Source organism: Arachis ipaensis, chromosome B05 (genome assembly GCF_000816755.2).
Source record: "Arachis ipaensis cultivar K30076 chromosome B05, Araip1.1, whole genome shotgun sequence".
In the NCBI taxonomy this organism is placed as follows: domain Eukaryota; kingdom Viridiplantae; phylum Streptophyta; class Magnoliopsida; order Fabales; family Fabaceae; genus Arachis; species Arachis ipaensis.
The window spans coordinates 23,280,805-23,289,743 of NC_029789.2; the positions used below are offsets into that span (position 1 = coordinate 23,280,805).

Below are 8,939 nucleotides of genomic sequence, written 5' to 3' on the forward strand. Positions count from 1 at the left end.
ATTATAACATTTAAAAAAAAAACGTAATACTAAAACAATCCATTATTTATATTGATAAACAAAAACAATACAAAATATCAATTTAGTTCTAAACTTCTTTATAATAGCAAATAAGATTTACTCTTAACACCTTCTAAAATAAACACAACTAAATATTGAACAATAGTTATAAAATGCACAAACTAAGTGTGTGGCATTTCCCCAAAGATAGCAGACACTTCTCATGATCCGGCAAGATACGACGGCAATGCTTGAAGATTATCAGAGAACTTTGTGATACATCTTCCCTTTTATTTTCAACTTTCTCCAAGTTGCAGGCTCCAAACTCTAACACAAATGAACAAGGAAAGATTGTTTAGTACCACCCAATTTCACATAATGCACTGTATTTGAATCAAATATATAGAAAACTGAAAATATGAAACTATGTAAAGTTGCAATTGATCAAACAATTCATTCAAGGTTCATATATTTGAAGACCATCAACTTGATGCAACTTCTCTTGCTACTTTTTAAGTCAATTTATGTTAATAATGAAAGAGACAAGAAAGCCCACCTGAATAAAGCTTTGGACATCAGTAACATTAAGCACTTTTGGGAGTAGTATGACAAACAAATCACCTTCACCAAGGTGATTTGGAGAGTGCTCTTGCAGCAGCAAATAACAAGATTTCATCATTTGCATGGGAATTTTTATTGGAAACAGTCCCCTGCAAAGTCCACTAAGACAGTAATTTGGAGATAATGACTGCACAACATTAGTATTAAAATTTTCAAGTTCTTGAAAGAGTTCAGGTAACAAGTAATCAGATTCTAAAATTTTGAAGTAATGACTGCACAATAACAATGTAGCAATCATGGTTATTTAAGCAAATAAAATAACAGAACTAGAATTTAATATACTAAGATATGATATATTCTCGGATATTCTCCTTATTTCTAACACTACATTTCTGGAAAAATGAAATCATTGGAAAAAATAAATTAAGCAAATTACAAAATGAATGTATATAAAATCTACCAACCTTTATTAGTCCTTCTTGAAATAAAATCTCAATCACTTCCTTTAGAATTGGAATTAAACCAGAACCATGCACTCCTATTCCCCATTTCAGCAAGGCCAGCATGTTTGAAACCTAATCAAATCCATAAGAATGGAGGTGAACAACTTAGATAGCTTCAAAATGATGAGCCCCACAATATTCAATCAAAATAAAATGATCAAATTCAAGACAAAAACAAAGCCAAAACCAAATCAAGAGAAAAGAGGTGAGCAGCGAAACATACTAAAGGGTGAAAACCTTTATTAGTTCTTTATGCACTAACTTTCTTCTTTTTCTTTTAGTTCGTCATTTTTTTTTAATCCAAACAAGATTATACAACAACAAAAATTCAACAATAAAAATTTCATCATTCATTATAATCCGTTCAAAACAAGATACAACTTAGCAAAATTTAATAAATAAATTCTGTTCAATGAAGCAGAGAAGACTCGATCCTAATAAAAGCATGTTTATTATGCTTATGTTGCTTTTTAGGTCTAGAATTAGAGATTTAGCTGAAAAGAAATATGGAAATTTTCCATATGGAGACTCAAAACCCAACTCATGTACCCTGTTGGACAATGGTTAGAGTTTTCACATCAAAGAATATTCTGTTTACATTGATTTTTTTTTTTATTTTCGAAGTTTTTGTTTAAGTACACAATTACAAACTTTTAAAAAGCATGAAAGATTTATTTGGAGTTCTCTAAAAATATCAGGGACTAACATATTAATTTAACCAAAAAGATTCATTAAAAGAGTATAATCCAATATCCACAGCTTACAGTCACAAAGAACATAGCCTCAGAAAGCAGCACTGCAATAAAAACACTTGAATTCATAACAATCGCAAGAATACTAATATCAACTAACATACTGAACAAATAAAAGCTCATGCTTTAGCATAATGTTAACCAGGATTATCAAGAGTTCGGCATAATTTTTTTCAACACAACACAAGAAAAGGCAACGAAACAAAGTTCAGCACAACAGCAGCACAGAGCATAGTTAAAAAGAATGAAGAATGAAAAAATTTAAAAAATGAAAAAAACTAATCTGAGTAACAGAGTCCTAAACCTTTGTTCTGACTTGACTTCTGAGCAGTCTGAAAAGAGGGGCAGAAGTACGACGGAGACAGAGGCCAGACGACGAGCACAACTGACGGCGGCAGTCCTGTGGCTGATCAAACAAAGAAGACTCGAAGACGCTGAGCTCGAGGAAGAAGCTACGATTGGTGGGTTGGGGACTTCGAGCACCACGACCAGACGAAGACGATGGTGCCTGAGCACGACAGACGACGGCAAGAGAGCCACGGAGGATGGCAGGAGCGCGACGGACCAGATGAACGCCAGGGACTGACACCGAGCTCGAGGAAGAAGTTGCGACGGCCGACATGGCGGCAATCCTTGCAGCAGTCCATGCGACGGTGGTTAGACAGCCCTTGCGGCGGTGGGGGAGAGGCTAGGGTTTCTCACCTTCAGGCTTCAGCTTTCTTTTTGTTTTGGGAAGAAGTGGAGAGGAGAACGCATTTTCTATTTTTCAGTTTCAGCTCACCGTTTTTCTTCCCCTTTTTTTGTTTTAAAGTGTTCATGGTGGTGTTGATAATGGGCTAATAATAAATTATTAAGTTTTAGTCACACGCAATAGGGTTGGTTTTATCAGGCGGTGGCCATAGTGGAGGAGCAGAATAGAAGGAGGATCAAAAGGGATTGACTGTGGAGGAGGAAATGGAGTTGGAGAGGAAAAGGAGTTAGAACTTAGAAAACATAGGTCATAATAGATGAATAATAAAATAATAATTTATAAAATAAAGAATAAATTTAATAATTAAATAATATATAAAAAATGAATTTTTGTAGTTAAAATTAAATAAAAATTATTTAATAATTATTAAAACATTTAAAAAAACAAATTTTGTTGTATCAAAAAAGGAAAGGAAAAATGACACCGTAGTTCTAGTTCTAGCCGACGTCTCATATTCTCAGGCAAAACCGCGAAACTCCAATTGTCCAAGAGTGTCATAAAGGGAAATGTTCTTATGTATAGCCACTATTAGCAAGATTGGAAGAGGAGACATGTCGAACCGCCTGCACTAAGGCCGCCATAATCCTGTTCCTCGCTAAGAAGGGGTTCACTTTGGGCAACCGGCCTCAAATTGCCCCAGCCAAACTTAAAACCAATTAAATCCATTCATGACTTGCTAATATTTCTTTTAAGTGTTTCATGTATTTTCTTTTTTGCCTTGTTTTACCAATAGTACTTCCATCTTTTTGTTTAAGAAAAAAATGTGAAGTTTCTATGACTCAACAAGGAAAAACAAACGGGTAAAGATTGAGACCTAACATAGTTCTTAACTAAGAAGTAGTATTCTATGACTCTTAACATTTATTCATTACTCGTCAACTGCACTCTTCCAAGCATTGCATGGTTTCATTATGGTTTAGGGTTTTATCTGTGATGAGTTATGACTTATGAGTCAACAAACCTCAGATTCAAAAGTGGATTGCTTGGCCACCAAGGCAAAATAGAATACACTCATATAAGCGAAACTAAGTACAATTTTTTATATAATATGAATCAAAATTTTTCTTACACAACTAAGACATCCCAACAAAGAAGATACATACTTATACATGACCTTTTTCTCATTCATTTTGTTTTCTTTTTACACATCAATACAAGCATTACATTACATTACAAAGCTATCAACACCAATTACAATGTCGTTCTTTAACCATTTTGAAACTACACCTTTTTTAAATAGTGGGAGCTATAGTGGAAAACCAAGATGTTTTTGTCACCTAGGGCCAGAAAGCTCCATAGCTTCTACTATGAGTGAAGATTCCTCTATAAAATCCGAATATCTTTGAGGGTGGCTTTCGCAAGACCTGAATCTTGGTGTCTCAATCCTCTGTGAGGCTTCCCATCTCTCGGCTAAGCCGTCTCCTTCCAACATCTTCAATATGTCCGACATCTTGGGACGATGAGAAGGATTGAATTGTGTGCACAAGAGTGCAACCTGAACCATTTCTTCTAATTCGACACGGTCAAAGTTTCCCTTTAGATCTTTGTCAACCATTTGATTTAGTCTTCCATCCTGATGGAGCTTCTTAACCTGAAAGAAGTTGTTTGATTCATGTTAAACGAAACATCTGTGATTGAAAGAGAAACAAAACTTATCATTTAAGAATTGCAGTTTAGATAGTCAAGTTCGCAAAATGAGTTGAGGAATATAGAGGATAGACAGCTGGGGGAACAGAGTACCCAATCAAGCATTACGCCTTTCTGGTTTGCTGCTCGCCCGAAATCTAGAGCCTTATGACCTGTGATCAGCTCAAGCAGCAAGATTCCAAACCCGAATACATCGGTCTTCTCCGATGACTGACCTGTGGATAGGTACTCAGGAGCAATGTGACCAACTGTGCCTCGCACAGCAGTGGTCACATGGGAATCTCTGTGGTCCAGAAGTTTAGCTAAACCAAAATCGCCAACAACAGCTTCAAAGTCTTCATCTAGCAATATGTTGGCGGCTTTCACATCCCGGTGAATAATCTTAGGATCACATTGCTCGTGCAAATAGACCAACCCTCTTGCTGTACCTAATGCTATTCTCTTCCGCCTTGTCCAATCTAAAGCAGGCTGACCATGAATATGATCTGGTTCATAAATCCAAAACCAATGCAAAGTTAGGTAAGCTTCAAATTATGACTCAGTCTCGAATACAAGCAGCTTAAGAAAATGGCTGCTTAACAGTGAGCTAACCTTTCAATCTAGAGGCAACACTGCCATTAGCCATATACGGATAAACAAGGAGCCTTTCATTCTGAGTACTGCAAAATCCGCAAAGCCTCAGAAGGTTCCGGTGGACAGCTAAACTTATCGTCTCAACTTCTGTCTGAAACTGGATCTCACCACCTGCTGCATTGTAGTCCTTCAACCTTTTAACGGCTACAATAGTCCCATCGTTCAAGCTCGCCTTGTAAACTATTCCAAAGCCACCTCTACCTAGGATATTCTTTGAGTTGAAATGGTCTGTTGCGGCTCGAAGCTCTTTGAACGTGTACCTCTTTAAATGGCCAAGGCGCACCTCTGGATCATATTGCTCTGCAAAGTAGGAAAATGTTACTTAAAATGCTCCGAACATTAAGCTTACGATCATCAGATTCTTTACAAAATTTGCAACAAGGTTTATATATATGGTATGAAAGATAAAAGGAGACAAGTATAAAATGAAACCAAGGGAAACTTGAGTGATGACTAACCATTAACGTCAAAGAAAATCTGTTTGTTGTGTCTATATCGCCACCAAACAAGGAACACAATAATTATCACGAAGACGAAGGCAGCACCAAAACTTGCACTAAAAGCAATAGCCACATGATGGCTTTTCTTACTACCATCTGATTGAGCTACATAAACAAAAGTCACCACATCGAAACATGTCATAAATAGTTATAAAAAGGTAGTTAACGTAGCTGAAAGTAGAGTTCAAAACACATAAATCATCTCAACCTCTTAGTGCATCTGGAGGGAAGGAAAGTGGCTCTGGTAAAGTAGAACAGTTGTTGGATTTCGGACCACAAATTAACGGATTTCCGACAATCCTGGAAGTATATAATCAATCAAGAAATTACTACACCAATTTTTTGTTAACTTGAATATAGAGCTAAAGTCAACATTTAACTAGAAACGCTAAATGAGCTTACTTTAATGTTCTTGCTGGTATTCTTGGCAGGGAACCACTCAGATTATTGTAGGAGAGGTCTCTACATATATTTTTCAATTCATTACAGTTAGTATTCAATTTTATACCTAGAAATCAATAGTTTTGTAAGGAAAAGATAACATTAATGCCAAGGTAACAAAGACCTACACAAGTGTTAAACCTTCTATGTTGCTTAAAGACTGAGGGCACGGTCCTGTAAGGCTGTTATTATTCAACCGCCTAGCACCAACAAGGACACATTAAATAGAGTAAGAAACCAAATTTCATAAGTCAGAATAGAAATAAGTATCAAACACAATACTTTGAACAGTTAGAATCTGTAATATAGGTAACTTACAAATAATTCAGGTTCTTGAGGCCTCCCAAAGAATTCGGTATCTCGCCACTAAAATCGTTATTGGAGAGATCAAGTGTCTGAAGCTTTTCTAGGCTTCCAATTGCTGTAGGAATCTGACCGGAAATTGCATTGTTCTGAAGCAACCTGTACCAATTAAGCATCACTGTAACTGCCTCTACTTTGAGTGAATATAAGTTTATAATAAATCAAAGCACCAAAGAATTTGAAAATAAAGATTCATTCAATCAATAAGAGCAAAGGCAACTGATTCAGAGCTGAACCAAATTCCAAAGCAAGAACTACACAAGAGACTTAAACGAAAATCCGGACGACTTACACAGATTGTAAGTTAGTAAGGTTTCCAACCCAAGGAGATAGAGTACCAGACAAGTTCTGACTAGGCATTCCCCTGATATGAAAAGAAAAGATCTTTAGAAGAAAGAAAAAATAATTCAAACTACTCAAATTTGTTTGGTTCATTTTCTTATATAAATATCTTGAAACTTGTTTGCTACTTTCATAAAACACTTCAAAATCTAAACTTACAATACTGAAACAGAGCCATCAAGGTTACAAGTAATCATCCTCCAGCTGCAAGGATCAACAGAATTACTATCCCAATTCTCCAGGACATTGTGAGGATCATCCAATTCATTCTTTATCGCCATCAAAGCTAGAACTGTTCAGTGAAGAAACAGAAAGAAGGGTAAGAACTAAAACCTCCCATCAATTGATTCACTTGAGAATATGCCACTATGTAACGGGTAATGAGGAAGTACTTAAGAGTTAAGATTCTCAAGGCAAAAAAGAAAAGGAAATAACAAGTCGCAGAATAGCATCATCATCAATCCTTCAGCTATCATTCCTAGTAATTTCCAGCATAATTAACTTGACCAAAGATCAAAATGAAAAAGGGAAGGGGGGAAGAAAATTAAAGAAAAGGTTAACCTTCATAGTTTATGCCAGAAGGAGAAAGAACAGCAGCAGAAATCTCCATCATCAACAGAAGAAGTGAACATAACAGCCATGAAACCAATCTGGTATGTTCCATGCTGTATTCTCAATTCAGTAACAATGCCTTCCTCCACACAAAAAACAAAAAAAAAACACACTAGAAAGTTCTCAAAGCCACCATAAGTCACAATTGGACTTTGTCATTCTTGTTTCAAACGGTGGTTGAGTCTGCATCATCTTATCCACACCAAAAAAAGGAAAAAGCCAATCTTTGGAATCAGATTCCCATAAAGCACAAAACCACTCTCACCAAAACAGCAACTTTGCTTAAGACCCAATTCATATAACCGCATAAGTTCAAAACCAACAGAACCCAGATGCCAAAATTGCTACTTTTCTTCTTCCCACCACTGAAACCAACTTGGAAATGGAGAATTTGAATCCAACTAGGACAAATTATCAAGTGAGTGAGCTCAAAAGAGCAAAACCATCCCACAGCACTTTAAGCCTGAAATTCTGAGATCCTTGAGATCTGTGAGTGATGGGGTTTGGTTCCTATGAGGTTTGGACATTCCCCACAAATTCCATGTGAGCCTTGTCGTTGTTGGTTTTCTAGCTTAGTTTCCATTGATACCACCATTATCTTCTTCTTCTTCTTTTCCTCTTAGCTTGTTGCAGTTGCAGAGAATAAAAGGTAGCTTAGGATTTGGGAGCATGAAACACACTCACGACCAAAGAACCAAACAAATGCGCCAAAGTGGAAGCCAATATAGATGGAAAATCAGTAACCAAATTTGTATAAACGATGACAACGTTTTAAAAACTTAATTTTGATACTGGTGTAAAATCATTCAACCAAATTATATAATTGATTAAATCTATGAACATTGAATAATATTTTTTTAATGTTAATGTGCCAATAAAAGATATATTTTTTTTTAAAAAAATTATATGTATTATATTATTTTTTTTTATTTTATTATTTTATTTAAAAAAAAAAAGAAGTGGACTAGCCCGCCAATCCGCCGTAAAGTGGAGCGGGCTAGCATTTTGAACCCATTTTAGTTGACGGGACGGACTGATTCGCTCCGTTTATAGGGTGGACCTAGGCGGGGCTGGATGGATTGGGGTGGATCGGCCCGCTTTGCCACCCCTACGTGGGATTGATGAGAGAGAAGAATGGTGAGTAAGACGTGTGTTTTTGTGTTATAATGCAAAAAGAAAATAAAGAAAAAAAAAAATCTTTTGTTGCAGGTAAAGTATTGACAGGTCACGTGGTTGGATTGTCCCCTCTTTTGTTTGCTTTTGGCTTGAACCTGAAAATTATAAATTTTTTTTTTATTATTTCAGAATTTTTGGGAAAAGAAATATAAATACGAGTGAGTGAAACAAATCACATTCTGCAACCTACAGCAGATCAGATGATGCCCCCACTATGCTAAACTGCGCCTCATATTTTTTTTATGTCACCTGATAAAAGTAAAATAACTTCTCAAAATATTTAAATCAAATTTAATTAATTTAGAAACTGTTTCAGTCAATGTGATTAAACTTGGTTAGCTAACATTTTCTTGGTGTCATTTTCATATCCATGTATATATGCTAACTTCCTCTCTCTAATTCGTTGATTTTCCTTGCCATTTATTATTTATATACAAATTTGGAAACTCTCAGTTCTTTAAATGATTCTCTCTCTGCATTTCATTGATGTAATGATGTAGTATATCATATAGGTATAGACTATAGTGACCATTGTACATTACTATGAACATTTGATCAGCACAATAATTATGGGCATCATAATAAATAAAGAAAAAATAAATAAATTTTTTATTTTTTTTATCTGTAAATATTTAATTTTTAAAAATGTATACATATC

At 35.6% G+C, this 8,939-nt stretch overlaps 2 protein-coding genes across 4 annotated transcripts; both read right to left on the reverse strand.

Annotated features, from left to right (window-relative positions):
- Positions 28-2,813, reverse strand: LOC107643342. Of its 2 annotated transcripts, XM_016346954.2 has the most exons (4): positions 2,121-2,811; positions 1,026-1,136; positions 557-748; positions 28-327 (listed from the first exon to the last, which is right to left on the reverse strand). In XM_016346954.2, the coding sequence occupies exons 1-4, from the start codon at positions 2,436-2,438 to the stop codon at positions 262-264; spliced, it is 687 nt and encodes a 228-aa protein (XP_016202440.1). In that variant the 5' UTR covers positions 2,439-2,811; the 3' UTR covers positions 28-261. The 2 variants fall into 2 exon arrangements, with proteins under 2 accessions (XP_016202440.1, XP_016202441.1); XM_016346955.2 differs by lacking the exon at positions 28-327 and having other exon boundaries at positions 577-710; positions 2,121-2,813.
- On the reverse strand, positions 3,584-7,560 carry LOC107643343 (protein NSP-INTERACTING KINASE 3). Of its 2 annotated transcripts, XM_021123385.1 has the most exons (11): positions 7,055-7,560; positions 6,653-6,785; positions 6,444-6,515; positions 6,107-6,250; positions 5,917-5,988; positions 5,750-5,809; positions 5,556-5,647; positions 5,306-5,452; positions 4,806-5,147; positions 4,308-4,699; positions 3,584-4,158 (listed from the first exon to the last, which is right to left on the reverse strand). In XM_021123385.1, the coding sequence occupies exons 1-11, from the start codon at positions 7,155-7,157 to the stop codon at positions 3,841-3,843; spliced, it is 1,875 nt and encodes a 624-aa protein (XP_020979044.1). In that variant the 5' UTR covers positions 7,158-7,560; the 3' UTR covers positions 3,584-3,840. The 2 variants fall into 2 exon arrangements, with proteins under 2 accessions (XP_020979044.1, XP_020979045.1); XM_021123386.1 differs by lacking the exon at positions 6,444-6,515.